The following is a 19,651-nucleotide window of genomic DNA, read 5'->3' as shown; positions in this document are numbered from 1 at the left end:
TCTATTTGTCTTCTTTGTTTACGTTAAAAAAGTATCACTGCAAAAAGTTCAGTGGCCAAAAAATGACACTCACTTGCTGGGTGCCCGGTCTTGTAAATTGGTTAATGCAGCAAAGTTATTCCGGACAGTACGCAGGCTGGCCAGAACCTGGAACAAAAAAAGTGGTTTCAGTATAAATTTCTGCACAAGTGAGACTGATCTATCTTTGCTCCACTGTGCTGAAAGAAAAAGGAAAGAACGTTGCAAAACCACTGTAAAAGGTTTCCTGGGCTTGTTAGTCTGGAACCTTTGGCTATTATTTAAGAATATTATGTCTATAATAGAAGGGCAGTAGTTTATTTCTCTTTTTCTGTTCCCCTCATAAACAACTCATTATCTGTTTGAAGGCAGGCTGACTTGCAGAGGAGGAATTTTTTACAAAATACTACTTACTTCTTTAGAATAACAATAAAAGCATTTGAGTTTGGATGATAATAGCCCATTCAAGTCTAATACGTCATGCATAAGAAATAATTACAGAATCATTTTCAGTTCAGTCCCCATAAACTCTGAAGGACAAAGGAAATGAGATTGTCTAGATTGCCAGGAAAAGTAAAAGTGTCTCCTCTAGGAGGCACAGTTGACCTGGGCACTTAGTGCAGAAGGCCAGAGAAAGGGGAAGGCATCCCCCCAGAGAAGGTAGGAAAAGTCTTCAGGCTCTTACAAGCTTTATGCATTGACAAAGACAATACAGATGAACTACTTCCTTTCTGGACTTAATTTCATGCAAGACAGCAGAGAGTGAATGCAGCAGAGAGGAGTGTCTTGTTGCAAGTGGCAGAGGCATTCCCTTCGGAAGGCAGTTGGATAACACTCAACAAATTTTGTGCCATGTAAGGGTAATAAGATGAACCTCTCCGTCAGGGGAGAGGTAGTTCAGATGATGTCAGAAAGGAACCAAGAGTTAGTTGGAACTAGGCTGGAAGTAGGAGAAAGCAGCAGCAGTAATCATTGGTGTGTCTTTGCAGAAGTTGACCATTTATTTTCTCAGCCCAGACTGGGCTGGATTCCTGGTGAAGAATAACAAAAGAAGCAATGGGAAGCTGGATTTCAGAGATTTGAGTTGAGGAGTGCACAACCCTCTTTTCATAACGCCTTAAATTTATACAGGAGGTAGGAAGAAGGTAGGACACTGAAGAAAAAATAATAAATTAATGAAAGCTTGTAACAGAAAGTATTCAAGAAGTGTTCAAGCTATTGGAGGTAATTTACAAATGAGTTAAGATAATATAAAATACATTTGTCTAGCTAAACAGTATTCATTTCCTTATGTTTTGCTTTCCAAAAATCAGAAAGCAAACTGACTTACTTTTAATTCAGCATGGATTAAAACCAATTATATATGTCATCAAATTTGCATGTTCAGCATACAGTGGAGATTTCAGACTACTTTTATAGAAGGCCCTTGCTTAATCTTTTCTCTGCTAATAAAAGATGATGGTTTTATTAATATTAAGGACTTGATCGAGTCTTATAAACACTGCCTCCATTTACAATATAATTAAATATATAATAAACTATTAAATTAATATTCTTTTAACAGCTTGTTATTTGACCAAAGTAACCTGCATAGTGTGGCTGAAGCTGCCACTTTATTCTTATTTGAGACTGCTGTGTGACTCAACCTTTCTCTTTCCATTCACCTTCAATCACATATGACTTTATAATTACAGTTATTTGACAACAATTCCTATCTGTTTTGGAGTAAAACCCATCATCATGAGTTCATGGAATAGCAATGTTAACTTTCCATGCTTTATAAGGCAGCACTATTGTGAAAAATTGTGGCATTTTTATCTGAATTATAAAGAATTTTGAGCTGGTATTGTATAAACCAGAATCTGAATAGAAAAAGCAAACCTGGTTTTGCAAAGGAACATAAGTGTTCTGGATAAAATTTATCTCATGTCTAAAAATCTCATTGTACTCAATACATAAAAGATGTTCAAATGGAGAAATTGTAATTAGAAAAATAAGAGAATAACAGGAATCAGAGATTCGTCTTAATCATGACTGTCTGTTACAGTATTTGGAAAGAGATCAAAGGTGTTTATGCTGTTTCCCTTCAACATTGCAGATAATCAAAAAGCGTTAAGAAACAGAGGTGTAGATAACAGAGTGGGAGGTTTATGACTTTCTGTTGAGACACTTTTTCTTCTTTCAAGCAAACATATAATATCAACAACAGAAAACAACTGGTTTGGCCATTTTGTCTTTAAATTACAAGACCGTGTGAGAAATATGGCAAAGTTGTGCCTACCTGAGCAAACGGTGTCACAATCAAGTCATCTCCATGTCTGAAAAAATAAGCAGAGTTATAAGTTAGGTATTACCAAAAATTTGCTGCTTTAACAGAAAGAAAATCAGGTTTTACAATGCAGTATAGGTAACTCCAATTTTATTCCTCTACAGTTACACTCTATTATTGCTTCACTCATTCTTTGAAAAGCAAATATCAACTTAGTTATTGCCCAACTGCCTGGCAAGTCTGTGGGAAGGCTCACAGACCAACCAGTTTTTGTGCTGTGGGGTGGGTAGGTGACTGACCACCCAGGTCTAATCTACAGACATTTCATCCCAAAGGATGGCAGTGAACACTCCAAAAGTGACTCCAGTGAGGGTTTCCAGCAGGCTTGTGAGGGCTGAAGAGGGGGGTGGTGGGGCAGCACATTGCAGATGAGTGAAAACCTAGTAAAACTACCAAACTGACTGAGACTTCTGTAGTTATGGGGTGTATGACTAACAGTGTGCTGTTGCTGTGGCAATGTCACCTCCACGGGGGCGATGTATGGACAAGGTGCCAGGATGACACACTACAGGGCAAAAGGCAGGAAGAGAAAGTGGGGTTGCTTCTCTTGAGCAGGGAAAACTGCCACTTGAAATGGTTGTCATAAAATTTTGGTCCTGTAAATACAAGTAGACTGAGGGGCATAAAAGTAGCATCTGCAGCATTAAGGATATAGAGTCAAAAAATAGGGACAGGGAAAACTTCGCCTTTTCAGTTATCCTATCCAGTATATGGCAGCAATTAAGGTGAAAAGAAATTTTCCAAAGACAAAAATCCAATATGACTCTGCTTTTAATTTTCTTGTACTTTCCTGCAGTGAATTTATCATGATAAATTACAAGTTGCAACTTCTAACAGAAACTATCATTGATTTGGTGCTATTTTAATGTTATTTAAGTTTAAGCATAAAATGATGAGTTTTTAACATTGGCTTTCAAGACCATGAAAATCTAATTAGAAAAAAGCTGATAAATGGAGAAATGTGATTTGTGTTTGACTTGCTACAACATTTTTCTTATTATCTATATACTGTGTACAAGACAGCAATGGTTTACAGATACTGCAAAAACCTAAATAAAAAGCAGTGTGTGCAATCTGTACCACTGTACAATCAGTCTGTAAGGATGAAAGAAAACTCCCCAATATTAAAGATTATCAGAATGTTTAATAACTGTGTAACCGTTTTTACTACCATCTCTTTTATTCCTTTTGTAATGGAAGAATGGATTTTTAAACACTCTGTGGAAGAAAGCTGCATTTTGAACAGAGTCTTTGCAGGAGTGGTTGGAATAGAGTGTTGCTTCAGGTGAAACCACAGTCCCCCACTGGATGGAAAGCATGTAATTCTGACTCTCAGAACAAACCAAAAGAAACATGTCCTCCATGGCACTACAATTGCTCAGTGAAGTCAAATCCAGTCAGGGATAATAGACAATGTGAATCATCCTAGAGCATTAATGAGAGTTAATGACCAGCTGGGTTTAGTGCCTCTTTATGTTTTCACTGGGTCATGAAAACATTGGCAAATGCCCTACACTATAATTTTAGATAAGGGTTGCTTAATGAATTACACAAAGGCTTTAGCAGAAGATAAGCCAAATACCTTTTTCCTTTTTTTATCCTGTTCTCCACTGAAAGAGCCAGTGTGACTATGCTACTTCACTTCCAGGAAAATTATGCTCTTTGTCTTCAGGTTCTGTGAAATGGCATTATCTGATATGTGACAGCTGGCTTAAATGTTTCTCAGTAGTACTTTAATTTCTTATATTTTATAAAGGATATTTTTATTATTTGCATAGAGCTACTCCATTTTTGCTTCTGTTTTAACACTTAAAGGGGTGCAGCCCAAAACATAAACCCATTTTTTACTGATCTAGTCTAGTCCCTCATTTGGAAATTATGAAAGGGCACAGTTCTGAAGATGAAAGTGTTTACAGGTAGCAGCAGCACTGGACGAAGAACAAAAATATTAAATTGTTTCTACCTGTAAATAAGACAGTGGAGACATGGAGATAGTTCCTTCTAGCATCTGTCAGTGGCAAAGACTCTGCCCAATATATGACACAAATGCACAAAATATGCATCAGTGCCTCAAAATACCAGGCAGCTCCTGAAACATAGTTACTAACTGCTAAATTCAGACTGGCAAAAAGTATGAAAATTAGACTGTCCTCCTTAAAATCTTTTGTGGCCTGCCTTATTGTAGATGGAATCTCCTCTTCTTCCCATTTAGCCCCTGTTTGCCACCCCTTGAATGCTGAAGCACTTAGAGAAGGCAACAGCTACATATTCTTGGCTTTCTGCCCTGGAGGATCATATTTTTCTTTTATGTAAAATAACATGATCCCACTTTTCTCATTTTTAAACTTGATTCTACCTGAGCTGCTTCTGGACTGCATTTCACTGGAGAACACTTATATCATACTGTAGCTTGCTATTCTTTAATAGAGGCATGATTCAGTAGTAATTCAATGTACTGAAATCAAGCCAGGACTTAATTTTCACTGTTCAAATCCCCCTTGTGTCAAGAGAAACAATTCCAGAAATTACCATTATTTTGCTGAATCTGATACTGAAAGTACAGACATCCACAGCTTTCTCAAAATAATTTAGCACTCACCAGACCCACTTGAACTGCAAAGCAATTGTAAAAGGTGGTGAGCAAGCTTTGATCCACATTGGGCCAGAAAATCTGGAGAAAGTGCGAGTGTTCAAAGAAGCTCTGTTAATTTTTGTACAGAAGAGCAAGAACATATGATTCAAAATACCATTGATCCACAGTATACTACAGTGTAATAAGCACTACAATGTATGAGTGTCTTCCTGTTTCTAGATGACATGGAAGCTGATGGGTGATTCTTTCTGGATTCTAGATTGAATAGTACCTCACGTCTGTATACAGAAGCAGCAAGAGGGAGTGTAAATCCTCCAATATGTCACAAGCTTCTAAATACAGAGAGAGATATTAGTCTTTAAAGTTAGAAGAAATTGTTCACATCAGTGTTAGACTCTGTTAACTAGAATGCCTGGCATACTTGTTCACATCTTCATTTTTCAAAGGAAACACAGGTTTAAAAGCAGAATAATTTTCACATAGCCCCAAAACTTAAAATGATCAGTTCTCCATCATCAAAGAACATTGCTAAAACATGCACAGCCCAGATCAGATGAATGACTGTTACATAAAAAACAAGCCAAATTCTCATTAGCAGACCAAAGATTACATACAACATTGCAAGCTGTTTGCCACAGTAAAGTGATGACGCCTAGACTTCCACAAATTTTTGTCTTTTGCTTCCTAACATTTCCTATATGACATACTTGAACTCACATCATATAAACTATGCTGATCCCTGCCCTGAAGAAGATATGAAAGAGCTGTATTAAGTCAGACATTAGTTGAACATGCTCCGTACAAAAGTTCTGCTTCTTTTCCTCAGGATTGGCATCAGTTTGTCTCTTCTATCCCAACTACAGAACAGTAATTAACTTTTCCTCTATTAATAAGGAACTTAGAGATGCATGGACAGACAGAGAAGGAGACAGGAAGATTAACACAAGGATAAGACAAGGTGACTGCATACCTTCACTTAATAATTAAACTGTCATAATTTAATACAACATCTAATAAAAGAAGTAACTAGAGAGATATCCTGCAGACCTGTCAGGATACAGAAAGATAAAGAAAGAGTGGATGTTTTTCACACTGGTCAGAAAAAACTCAAGGTACCCATTAAGAAGAAGCAAATCTCAGGCCTTTGAGACCACAAGGAGTGTGAGGCACATGCCACCGTGGAGCTTCACAGGGAAGATCCTCTAGGTTTGTCTTTATAAAGACCATAGTAAGGCCACAGATGAAGACTTTCTGGGTCTTTCTAGACTTTTTAGACTTTCATATAAATACCAACTGAGTGATCTTGAGGACAAGTATTGAAGTTGTGAGATATAAACAGGATAAATAAGAGCTCTGTCTTACTTGAGGAGAGAAAACATACAACACAAACACAAGTTTGAGACAAGTGTACCAGTTTAAAGTATGATCTTACTAGTTTGCTCCACTCCTCCAATTGAATCAAAACCTTACTTATATCCCCAGGAGTACTGGCTGATGATGCTGGTCAGGCCTTAAATCCAACTGGCATAGACCGTGTTGGATTCTCTGGCCATAGACTTTGGACATAGGCCAATTGAAAGGATAAAGCTGCCAACTGAATTAAAAAGCCCAAAAGGACAGTGGCTGTATGGAATTCCTGAATGATGCTCCACATCAAGAACTAATGCTTTCATCATATTGTCGTATGAATTTACTCAATTTTTAAAGAATTGTATTGGGGCTTTTTTTTTTTTTACTATAAGAATGTAGCAAGATTAAAGTATGGGAAAATCCATACTGCCTATATACCATGTAAAAAATAAGAAAGAAGATGAACATTAAGGTAGTCTTCTGTTTATGTCAGAAAATACATGGCAGCCTTCTTCTGCAATGTAAACATCCAGATTCGGATAAACACAGCATCCACTGATTTCTGTATACAAGGCTGAATCAGACTCACTGTCCAATAGCGTGGCAGAAATACACCTTAGATGAGACATTTGTGTTTTGTTTGCATATATGCTGGAACACAATTATATCATATACAGAACCACAAATGAAAGACAGAGAATAAGCTAATACAGTACCCTAACTGCTGGTATTTTCTTTTCTGTCCCAATAACTTCTCATAGTTGAAGCCAAATATGCACACACAAAACATATGATTTAGGTATGCTGAAGTAGTCACATTGCTCAGATTCAGATTTTAGCAGCGATGATGATTCTAGATTGCACCTTGCATCAGAAGCTGTGCTTTGAGGATAGCGAGCAGCAGTGGCTGCCTGCTCCATGCAGCTTGAGCTTTATCATCATCATCTGCATTTGGAAAATCCAGATGGGCTGGTTTGCAAAACTGATTTTGTGGAGTCAGAAATCAGAGTGCTCCAAGTCAGCTTATTCTGCAGGAATAGTGCTTAAGTCATGTCATCTCAGTTTTTAAAGACTTTGAGAAAAAATTTCTAATCCTGAGATAGCTTAGGCCTTGCTTGAAAAGCCAAGACTAAATGAGTGTAAGTGGCAGATCTTAATGCTTTGCCCAGATTATGAAATGGGGTTACAGCTTTTCCTAGATAGACAGTGGGTTTTTAGTGATTTGATCTCTTTGAAAGGGTGAGTGCAATGTGGGGGATGATCAGGCATCTAAGGCAGGGGCTAGAGACTATGACACTGTGGGCAGGTGCAGATTTAGGGCTGAGAGAGCAAGCAATTAAAATTGCTGTTGGAGCCATGAGCTATAGAGGAGGGGGTTGTTTTTCCCAGAGCACTTATTTATTTCTGTGAACATGGAGGTAAGAGGATTGTTGAAAAGAACTACTTGAAACCACAGAAATTAGACCCTGAATGAAGCAGACTCTCATCAACTATTGTCTGAGTGTTTCAGAACACCACAATTTTCTGTAACACTGTGCAGTTATGTCCTCCTGACACATCTGTCTAATTCAGCAACACAGCTTGCCCTAATTAGTAAAAAAGTATTGCTGTAATATTGGGAGTTCAGTACAGTTAATTTAATTGAGCTTAACCAGATGAAGGAGGATTGGCTCAGAAAAGCCACAGCACCTGAGAGGTCTATTATCACAGCCGAAAGAAATGCTGGTTATAGTAATTCTACATGGACTGTCTAACTAGAAAGTGAGATTTAGAAAGACACACTAAAAGGAGAAAAAAATTTCTTCAGCATAAATGTCACTAGTAAAAACTTCAGACATAAGTATTTCCAAAGACCCCAGCTAACATCATAGGCAGCACAAATCAAGTTTCTCCACTATGAGATGTTGATGAAGAAAACAATTCTTGTCTGCTTTACTATCAGAGGTCCAAAAAACCCTCAAAAGAACTGTGGATTATTACATTTTGCTAATACATATATATTATGTATTAAAATACCTGCAGTTTTCTAGATACAACTAATATTTTACACAAGAAAGTGCTTTAATTTTTCATGTCAACTTTTTAGCATCTCAGATCCTGAAGATACACTTGATTAGGCTTGAAAATAGCCTTTGAATTCCTGGAATCTGTCCTGTTTCAGTCATCAGTGTTAGGTTATCCAAACTGTAATGTGATTCAAGCTGAACTGCATTAGCACCCAAAGTGAGAAGCTTTCCCAAGACTTGGAAATACAAAAGGACCAGACTAAGGAACTGGAAATGAACAGTGTTAGCAATTCTAAATCAGTATTTTGAGGTTTAATCCAGGGACTATCAGGTAGTATTACCTGGCTACCTGTGCACCTTACTATGCATCAATAGCTCCCTTTCACAGGGTCTGTGCTTTTGAGCAGATTAAAAAAAAAGGATTTTTCTGGGTGACAAGTGTAACTTTGGGTCTTGGTGATAGTGATCTAATGAAGATCCATCAAGTCCAGAAGCTTCATTCAGAATTGCTGGATGAGCTGGAATCAGAATTGGCTGATAACTCAAAAACCAGGAAGTATAACTATGTTTTCCCATTCTGCATAATATGCTGTAGGAATACTACTAGGCTTCTTCCATCTACCAGGAAAGTCTCCTAACACCTTTGGAAGAGTTTGAGGACCACCAAGACCTCTTATGTCAGACCCAGCTACTTTGCTCAGAAGCTTTAACCTTTTCCAAAGAGACTGCACTCACACATCTGACTCGTGTAATCTGCCTGAGATAATCCCATAGGTAGTGATGTAGTGGACCAGCACAGTAGGATGCCAGCCTGATGTGTAACCCACAAAAACACAGATAACTCAATAAATTATTTGTATCATATTTCCCTAGTCATCCACCAAGCCTCAACGCTTTAATCCTGTCAGAATATAGCAGAACATTTAGATTATAGGAGAATGGTGGGCAGCTGAGCAACTGGCCTCTGTTAAGTCTGACAGAATTACTCAGTCCTGAGAGGAAAGAGAGCATGGCCTTGCCAGAGTTTTTTACTACTGTAGGTGGTTTTCCTTCTAAAATCAGAAGGTAGTCTGCCTGGGGGTCACTGAGGCAATGGCAAGGGAAAAGAAGCTGGTGCAGTTTGGGGCTTCAGTTCGTGTTTTGAAGGAGAGGCTGGATTAAGCCAGAGGATATAGGACTCTGAATGAGAAAAATGCTGAACTTAATCAGAGGAGTCCAGCCAGCAGTGCCACTGTTGGACTGTTCATACAACCAAAATCATCATTTAGCTATATCAAGGCTACAAAACAAACAGGCATGAGAGACTACAGAATAGTTCTGTTTTCTGCTCAGGTTCAAGAAAATTAGTGACTGGGTGTGCATACATGACTGGAAGCAATCAAGTTAGTGCCATTTAATGAGCTACTATTAGTGAGTTTTGATTGCATTAGCTGACACATATAAACTCTTACCTTGTTGCAAATGAAAATAAAATGTGTTGCCTGGAACTGCTTTTAAGCATCATGCGTTTGGTTGGTTGCTTTCTTGTCCCTGTCCCACACACCTAAGTGTTTAAAACTGATACGCATGTGCTAATTCTGAAGAATAAGACTACATGACTTTCCACGTGAGCCTTCTACTGATGCATGCTGAAAGATTCCCTCTTTAAAAGAAATAGCAGAGCTGCTGAAAATATGGCACTTATACAATGCAACCCAGCCTGAGAGAGCTTGCTATCTGCCAGCCACAGATAGTTTCAAGGTTTACAAAAAAATGGTCCCTTAACCAAATTCAAAGGTCCCTAAATGAATGCATGTAAGAAGAAACAAGCTAACTTGAAGAAAAACAAGAAATTCAGAATTTCAGACTGCACGTTTTCAAGGATTGAACTCTACAGCTAACTGAGCATTAGTGCCATTAAAAGAATCCAAAACATTCAGTTTGTACCCTGAGGGGTGAAATGACAATTAATGTTCTTCTGGGTTTTGAAATAAACTTGACCAGTGCACATAGGTGATCACTGAGCTGGAAAAACAGTCTAAGAGGGATCCCCCCAAGACATTCAAGTCTCTTTTTACAAAGTTCCCCTTCTTCACACTGCTTCCATCCTTCAGTACTGCAGGCACAGAAAATGAACACATCCACCCTCCCCTCCACCACAGATCAGTGTTGCAAGCTCAGGGAGTAATGGCCTTGTGATGTATCTGATATCCCAGCTAAGAATTGGGTTTGGCACCATGTTCTTAATAACATGCTACCTTTGACCGAAAAGATGTAGGAATTCAGTCTGTTTTGGTTAGCACATGAGCAGTAACTTGTTATTTTCCTTCAAGCATCCATTATTTCCAGAGGAAGGAAGAAAAAAAGCCAAACATATGAAAAGTGTTTAAAGGGGAAGTGATGCATTTAACAACTGAGAGCTATGTTTGGAAAATTGTAAGGTTTTAGCAATCTCACAAAAAAAACCAATAATGATTCTGTATTGATTGAAAGTAAATAAAATAAATTTGAATTTAATCAACAAAAACTATCCCCTGAATAAAAAGCAAATGAAGTCTTCTCAATGCAAAAATACCTTCTTTTTGTTTTACAGCATAACCAATTTCCTTATCAACAAATGAAGTCAACACAAATTTATTATTCAACTTTAAGATAGTTGAATTCTAAGTTGAGTTCTTTGTTTTGAATTCCACCTGTAAAATGTGTAAAACAACTGGAAAAGACAGAGTCATCTCTTTTTTTCCAATTTTTTTTTGTTTATAACTCAAAAAAATATTGTAAGTGACTTGAAAATTATGTAGATTAATTTAAGCTGCAACCTGGAACTTAATTTAAGGTTCTTAAAAACAAAAAAGCAAAACACAATGAAGCAAAATATTTATCTGTTTTTCCTAAAGTGATGTAGGTACATTTCTTTCCATGAACAAATACATATCTCAAGCAATTTAATGTATTTTTTCATTAAAATCTGTTTCTAAACAGAGCACACATAGAAAATGCTTCTTAAAAGATCTTTTTAGATCAGGATAGGCTTTCAAGTTTAACTGTCTTATTTTAGCCATGATATAGTAACATCAGATATTCCTACAAAAGAATATGATACATCACAAGGAATTTCAGCTGCAATTTTTCTGGAGAAAAGACAATTATTTCTAATAATTAAACTGAGGTGCAACTACTCCTCTCACTAATTGCATGTTTTGTCAGCTGTTTTAGAATCTTGGCCAGCACCTTTCAGGAAAAAGGTGTTTTTTTCTCCCTAACTTAAGATTCATACTCACAATATTTCATTAATAACACCAGGCTTTACTGGCTCAGAAACAAAAGAATAAGCTTGCCTTAGAGGATGAGAAAATATATCCTCTGTAACTGTAGATACAGGGAAGATGTCCTGGAGTAAACTGCATCCTCTTGCTATTTCCTTAATCACAGACAGCAGCAGAGGGATGCTGCTGTCTTCAGAAGTTACTGAGTAGGAGTAGGTTGTCCAGCTCAGGGAATGGGGGTATGGTGGCCATTTAGCAGATCACCAGACCAATGACCCTGCAGTTCCCCACAGTCAGTGTTGCTTGGCTGGGTTCTGCTCCTTTAAATCATGGAAGCAAGTTCTAATAGAAATCAGCAAATTTTGTGTAATAATACTAGTTAGAGCTTGTAGTGAAAAGCTGATGAAGAAAATAGTGCTGAGCTTCTCTAAAAAAGGCTGTAAAACTGCCCCCCAGCAGCTGTTTTTTTATGAGTGATGTTCAGTTGGTCAAGTCCTGAGAAGACAGGATGTTGTGTCTGAGATGTGTTCTAAGACTTTGTGGAAATGGGAGAAGGACAGACTTAAGTGAGAGGTCAGAAGACATCTTCTTACACTCAGAAGACACAGTGGAGCTTGGACAGACTTGTCTACTGAGAGTGCCTTGGTTCTTTGGCCTGGATGCTATCCTCTGGTCTGCTTCTTCAGAATCACAGGAGGATTATACATGTTTTCTCCCTTCAGAGTGGCATCAAACATGGGCTGTGATGCAGCAGTGGACAGCTTACTGGGGTTTTGTTTTTTCCTAGGAAACTATTTTTTAACCTGATTAGAGTCCTGGGTTTTGCTAAAACAGAAATTCTCTACTAATTTGATCTCTTGCTCCATTAACCAGGGCAGTGATCCCTTAACAAGAAGGGCATAAAAAGTGTTACCACTTCCAACTCTTCCTGCATTTGCAAGTTCTGGGCAGCCGCAGCAGCTCAAACAAGTCAGCATTAAGTAATCAGGCCACCTCAGCAAGATATCCACACAGCTCTCTGCTTCACTAATGTCTTCAAACGTAGGCCTGACAATTATTCCAATAATGATTTTGCATGTCTTTCAGCTAGGCACTGTTCACTTTCTCCTATGTGTTGCTGTTGGGAACTTTTTTGGGTTTTTTGTTTTCCATTCTTTATTCTCCTTCCCTTTAAACTTGTTTTCCTGTCTTTCATCACAGATCCTGTACTATAATTCTTCATATTGTCTCACTACCCCTCACTGCCTCACTCAGTTTCTTCTTTTTCTTTTGCACATCCTTATTTCTCTGCTGGAAATCCCATAGAGAGGCTTCACAACACATCTGTGCTCATCTGCCTTGGACCTTGCATCTTCCTGTCTAAACCACCCACCTCTCCAGTTCACAAACTTTAGCAACGTTTCCTAATCTTTGTATATAATCTCCATGTCCTGCTTTTATTATTGTCAAAGACCATGTTATTTCTTCCAAGGGATAACTGAAACAATGTTACGTGACCCCCACTCCATTTTATATGCTTTTCCTTTCTTACATTCAGCTGCTTTTTCTGCCTCTAACTGCACCCATATTTGTCCCACTAACCTTCTCTCATCAAAGCAGCCTTGCACTCATAATCTTTTGCACTTCTATCTTTTATTCTTTTCCACAGCTAATTCATAAAAATGTACTTTGGATTCTCTGAGTTTAAAAAACTTTCCACCTGTCCCTTCTCTGCACTTGTTTCTTTACCTTCCATCTCAACTCCCTAAGTGAAACTCCCTTTGCCTTTTCTGTCAGGTTTACTACTTTGAGCATAGTGAGTGGCATTGTACCTTCCCCTGGGTATAGTATCTGACTGTATTAGTCTCTCAGTTATCATCTTATACTTTGACTTTATAAGCTGTTTGTAGCAGAGCCCATCTTTTCATTTTGGGTTTGCAAACAACTGAGCACAACTTGTTCCCTTCCTTGGCTAGAGCTGCATACATAATAAATAATGGCACAATGAATTCAGCATTTCAGCACTGCCATCCACTGGCTGTCGTAACATGACATTCCAAATTTCACTAAAATCTTGAAGTATTGACTGACTAGAACGTATTATTGTAAGTTTAGTATTTGAGAGTAATGGGAATGCCAGAATTCTTTATGCTGTATTCCTTACAAATACAAGACATATGCCTTTTGCTTTCTCTTTTTCTTTACAAAGTGAAACATCAAGTCTGGTTAAAGAATCAGGGGATCTAGACTAAACTGCCATGTACAATTAATCCACTTAAATTACCTGAATGATGTGTCTATTTTGTAATACATATTGCTCATGTTTAAAAAACAAAAAATACTTAAGCATGTATATAGATGCACAAGGGAAATAGGATAATTTGGGACTAACCTAAAATTTGTGTACTTCTCCTGTCAACCAACCCTTTCATCTTCCACCTCATTTAGCAATGTCCTGAATCATAGTTGTTTCTTTATTTTAATAATATTCAGTGGGTTTCCTTTGCATGAGCATATTCAGCTTATCATTGGTTCTATACATAAGGCCTTTTGTGATTTTTATTTTTTTTTCCTTGCTATTTTATCTTTTTAAACTTTCCCCTCTTTTATTCTTTGGCTTTCTTGCATGTAATATCTGTGATACAGCTACACTTATTACAGTTAGGCTTATTGATAAATGATTAATATTCCATGGTTAGAACATGCCTTTTACATTTCCTTATGTGCTCCCCTCCTAAACAGTGGCAGGAGTATTTACCTTCTTAGTACAAAAGTTCATCTGTGACAAGAGACTGTGAAAATCTATGAAGACGTGAGGTCAAATAAATTTTATATGTAAATTGTTTCCAGAAAAGTTTGAAAGGAAAAATAGATAGAGAAAAAAGGAGAAAATCTGTGCTGTTTCAGTAATTATATTGTTTATCCAATTTACTGCCATGTGCTGAAAAATTGTCCAAAATTCTAGGAAATGAAGTGGATTGTGAGTTCAAGGATGAAGCACTAATTGAATTGTTCATTGAAATGACTCATCTGAGCAATGCAGTCAGCTGGATTGTCCTCCTCAATGTAGAAATCTTTACAAATGTTATCATGGCACAGGTGAGATACTAAAAACTTGACTCTTCTCCCTCGAAGAAAAGAATACCTGTCACAGGAAGATTTGCTGGAAGGTGGGTACTATTTCCAAGAAAAATGCATTTTTTTTTATAACAAAGTAAGATAAAACGCTCTTGTTCTAACCCATTTTGTCTCAACAAAAATTGGTCACATTTAGCACAAAGCTTACCGAGTACTTCAATCTACAGAGCTTAACTGAGTCATGGACCTTACACTAACCCTCTATAAAGGCAGGAATTTTTCTTACCTTAACACTCTACATAGAAGAAGAGCTATAATTAAAGGAAATAACAGCTCCAAAAATTATATAAGCTGAAAAAAAATAGGAGTGTTCATTTATGACTTCAAGTTAAATATCAGCTCTAATTTCACTCATTATTATGAAAATCCTTATTCTTTTTTGCACCTACTCTTATTTTTTTGAAGGCGATATCGATAAGTCTTTGCCCCATTAAAAAACAGCATTCACTGAGGTATTCTGACAAGACTGATCCTTTATTTTAGATAAATATTTGAACCATAAACACCAATTTGACCAAGAAATTCGGAGCAGTTTAGGCAAAAAAACCAACCAAACAAAAATATTTGTTAATTTCTCCTACATAGAAGTGACTAGAAGATAGAACATTTAAATATTTTTGGTGTCTTACAAATAAACAGAGATTTGCATCTGACTTCCACTACGCATGCAACCTCGGGTCCACACATACTTGAAAAGTACGAGCCACTTGCAGAAAATACACACTTCACAGAATAGTGAGAGAGGACAGAATAAGTTTATAAAGGTTTTTGTTAGAGTTTTGTCTTTTAGCTAAGAGGGTATTTGAAATAATTTTTTCTCTCTCAAATATATTATTTTCTGCCAGCTGGTAAATCTTTTCTCTAAAAACATAAGACTCCTGTTGTAAATAAATTGAATCTATTTTTTAAGATCATGAAGAAGCCTCAATTGAGTTTGTATTGTTTTTCTTGAAAATAACTAAAGAGCCAGAAAATAGTTCTCCTTAGGGTTTTAGTACACCAGTATTGACTGTCATTATTATTCTGTCAAAGCTAATAGAGTGTATAAACATTTCAAGTACACCCTCATGACATCCTTCAAAAAGCTGCAGGAACAAGTATAATCTTCATTAAAGTAATAAACAAACAATTTTCCATTACTTCACTAGTGTAAGTGATTACTGCCTTCGATTTTTCAAAAAAAAATATCTTGTGGCTGCAAAAATCTTGATATTGAACAAATTATAGACTAGAATTATTTTATAAGGTACTTACATATCACTGGCAATGGAGGAATTCCTGGACATGGACTTTGGAGACAGATCATAATCACTGTCTGACCGGTAAAGGAAAGACTCCCTACGTTGACTGTGGACAAAATTTGCCTGAAGAATTAGCCCTGACCCAGGGCTTGTCATGGGGTCCAAGGGACTTCGTCCTGATGATGTACCATTGTCTACATCGAAACTGCAAAAAGAAGAGAAAAATTTTTATGTCATTGACCTAAGAATTTTTAAATTTAATAAACACCCTTCTGAAAAAATTATCATAGCTAATTGCCTCTTGATATTAATGGGGAAATAAAGACCAGGTCATGTCCACTGCTACGAAAAAATGTGAGGCAAAATAGAGATATACTTTAAAATTACTGATAAACAAAAAAAACCCACCCAAATCTGAAGGAAAAGAAATTTGGCAGAAAAAAACCCGACGCTGTTAGGAATACAGGAAGCTTTATACCTCTCTGCATGCAGAGTATCCATGAGCTCTACACCAGAGGAAACATGATGTTTCATTTTTACTTCTTCAGGTCTCATCACTCCTAAGCTGGACCACAATTATCCTGTCTCCTCCCACTGCTAAGGCAGTTGAGGGCTTTTTTCTTATTGAGTACCCAATCCTAACATTTTGTTACTACAAAAATATTTCAAGAATGTCCTTTATTTTATCCCAATACGCAAAGTGCTGAGGTGGCATTAATGCATATATGTGTGCTTGGGCACATCTGCCTGCATAATATTTGCTGTTTTACAAACAGATGGAATAAACGAGTCCATTGTTCATGGCCAAGCAGCAGAACTTCTGTAGCCATTTGTGTCTTTGAACCACACAGTTTAGATCCAGTGCTTTTGATTGTTGTGTTTGGTATGAAGATAGGTAAAGAGGCTTATCATTCCTACAGAACACTTTTCTTAGGAGATGATGAAAGACAAGGGAACAGAAAGAGAATGGGGAAGTAGATGCTGCTTCACATAGATGGCAATGTTTCCACAAAGGCCTTTGAAAATCAGTGCAAAGACCTTGAACAGGAGTCTGCAAATGATTAAACACTGGTGCTGAGGGGGCGTGTTCACAGCAACCTGTGTTGCTTGACAGCACAACAGCTGCATTTGGTACTATATGGAGGCTTTCTGCAGCATGTGGCTTCATTTTTGGATGTCTTGTGGTATGCAGTCTGAGAGGTTACAAATGTGTGGATCAGCAAGAACTAGGTCTCTAGGCTCATTTGCCATACTAAAGGGGACATAAATAACACTGCTAAAGCATTTAACAATGAGGGATGAGAAGCTGATCTTTCACATGATTTTTTAAACATGGATAAGTACTAGCACCATATTATGCATTTTTGCTGACCCCATAAAAAGTACTCATTTTGAAAATGGTGCTCATTTGAAGGACACCTACAGGTTTCCATTTACAGCTAATAACAGCAGAAACAATGCAGTCCAAGTCAGCTGTTCATTAGACTTCAGCCTAGCACAGGTGTCACAACTGTTACATACTACTCTGTACCCACTTGTTTTATCTACCATTGACCTGAGGTTTCAATGAGTCGCCACTTCAATTCTTTGCTGAAGTGACAGCATTCCCATGACCTTTTTTTCCTTTGTTAAATGAACTAATCAAAGAAACATATTGCTTATTTTGATACAGATGCACACTGCCTAGCAGAGGATGGATTTTTGTTTCATTATTTATTTCATTGCTTATTTGTTACTTTGCACACATATCTGGAACTGCAAGCTTACTGCCACTTTCAGACTATAATATTTTCTTTGTGCTCATCTCATACAGTTTGAGTGTAGAAAAGCAAATGGAGTTGGTTTGTTTGTTTCTCTTTTTTTTTAAAAATACAGAAAATATGATAAAAAAACTTCAGGACAGCATAGTAATTTAATTATCTTTTCACTCTAGTTTTCAGAACAATTACTTGTCAGTAAATCCAAACACATACACTTCTTCCCAGAACTGATTTAATTTGATTATGTCTGTATACTTTTTTCTGTGTCTTTAAATGTGCTACTGCTTTACCAATCTCAAACTAAGAAAGCTTAAACCATGAGACATCAAATGAGAGTTCTGCCACCAGCCTTCTAGGTGATCTTGGACTGTGCAGATCTTCTCCGACTTTCATTTTCCCTATTTGTTGCATCTTTGTGATCACTGCAAGATCTGCTCACAAAAAATATTTGAGAATGCATTGGAAAGGTCAGGATACCATGAATGCTACACTAAGATGTCCTTTGCAGCTTGTAGTGTCATTAGTTCATAACCGTATTACCACTCCTACTAGCATGACTACTGTTAATTATTATCAATCCATATCTTTTCAGCTTGAATTCCTAAATATTGAAGGAGCACAAAATAATCACAATAGTAATGAAGGCTTTATCTCATCATATCCAAATTTCCTAAGATTTCTATTTCATTGCCTGAACAATTTTTTCCTCTTTAAACAGTTTCAAGAAATCACAAACTCCTAGTCAATACACAGTCTGTATATTTTGTTTTTCTATTGAGGGCAGGAGAGCAGATAATTCCTGCAATTTTAGGTAAAATAGAAGACAATAGTTTACTCCTGTGCTCAGTAAGACAAATTTCTGCAATGGAAGTATAATTTCAAATACATATAAGCTTGCCTGGGAACTTTAAAGCAAAAGTTAAAAGCTGGATATAAATAAGTGAAGATAAGTAAGTCCCTCTCACAGGAGGAAAATTTTGAATACAGAGTAAATAATAAACTGATTTCTTTAACAGTGGACTAAATATTCAACTGGTTCAAAAGTATTTAGTTCAATTCAAGGGATACGGTTTTATTTGCAGATCTGTTTTATTTTCTTCACCCCCTTTTGTGGACCTCATATGAAAATTATATTACCAATCTTATTTCTTCCACTTAGAAACGAAGGCAGGCTTCTACAAATGATTTCACTGACAGATTGTGACATAGTGAATTTTTAAAATTTAGAAGACTATTAGCTAGAAGTGTGGTTCCACCAGCTGGGAGAGGTCTTTTTTTTTTGCACCACCCGGTAAGCACAAGTTTGTGCAAGACATTGCTGTTGCAACAGGAGTTTTATCCTGTTGTACTGCGTCGTGACCACTAGATGGGTGTAAAAAGTAATAAACAGGATCCAAATATACCAGCTGGATTTGCCTCGCGCTGTTCCAAGAAAATGTCTTTTATAAAAATATGCGTCAAAAAAAAAATTATTCAGTTCTACAGTCAAAGGGGAGTGTGAATACAGCACTGTTTTTTCAGAAACGTATGTTTATAGTAAAAAGTTTCTGAAATGTTGTAGCAGTTAAGTGTCTTGTTTAGATCTTTTTGAGACATTTGCCAACACTTTCAGATACAAAAGCTTGTAGAACTCTAAATCAAAGCAAGAGTTATTACAATGAAAATAATAGAAATTGTTTCTTTGTCTGAATCACAAGTCTTATTTGCAAGAAACTGTGCTTTTGACTACACTGCATCAAAAGAAGAGAGAATCAGAATGGGGAATTGAACAATTTCACACCAGTTCTTTGCTCTTCCTTGTTTCATACACTTAAAAACCCAAAAGTTTAAGATATGAAATAGGACAGACTCTTTAACTTGCCTGAACAGAAATTGCAAAAAATCAGCTGTCCTTGCTTCATATTTATCTTTCCACTCCCGTTAAGTTTCAAGCTACAACAAGAATATGTTGTGAATTGGAAATAATAGAAACAGAACAACATCTTCATGGAA

The 19,651-nt window shown here is 37.0% G+C and overlaps 1 protein-coding gene across 7 annotated transcripts in view; it reads right to left on the bottom strand.

Annotated features, from left to right (window-relative positions):
- PDE4D (phosphodiesterase 4D) overlaps positions 1-19,651 on the bottom strand; it is a 553,794-nt gene that overhangs the window by 87,214 nt on the left and 446,929 nt on the right. For all 7 annotated transcript variants that reach the window (XM_032095592.1, XM_032095591.1, XM_032095596.1 and 4 more), the window contains 3 exons: positions 15,913-16,104; positions 2,300-2,336; positions 74-147 (listed from right to left, as the gene is read on the bottom strand). In XM_032095592.1, the coding sequence (XP_031951483.1) occupies positions 74-147; positions 2,300-2,336; positions 15,913-16,104 (303 nt within the window). The remainder of the gene's footprint in view (positions 1-73; positions 148-2,299; positions 2,337-15,912; positions 16,105-19,651) is intronic.

This window comes from Corvus moneduloides, chromosome Z (assembly GCF_009650955.1).
Source record: "Corvus moneduloides isolate bCorMon1 chromosome Z, bCorMon1.pri, whole genome shotgun sequence".
In the NCBI taxonomy this organism is placed as follows: domain Eukaryota; kingdom Metazoa; phylum Chordata; class Aves; order Passeriformes; family Corvidae; genus Corvus; species Corvus moneduloides.
The sequence above is the reverse complement of the archived record's forward strand: the minus strand, read 5'-3'. Positions and strand labels throughout refer to the sequence as shown.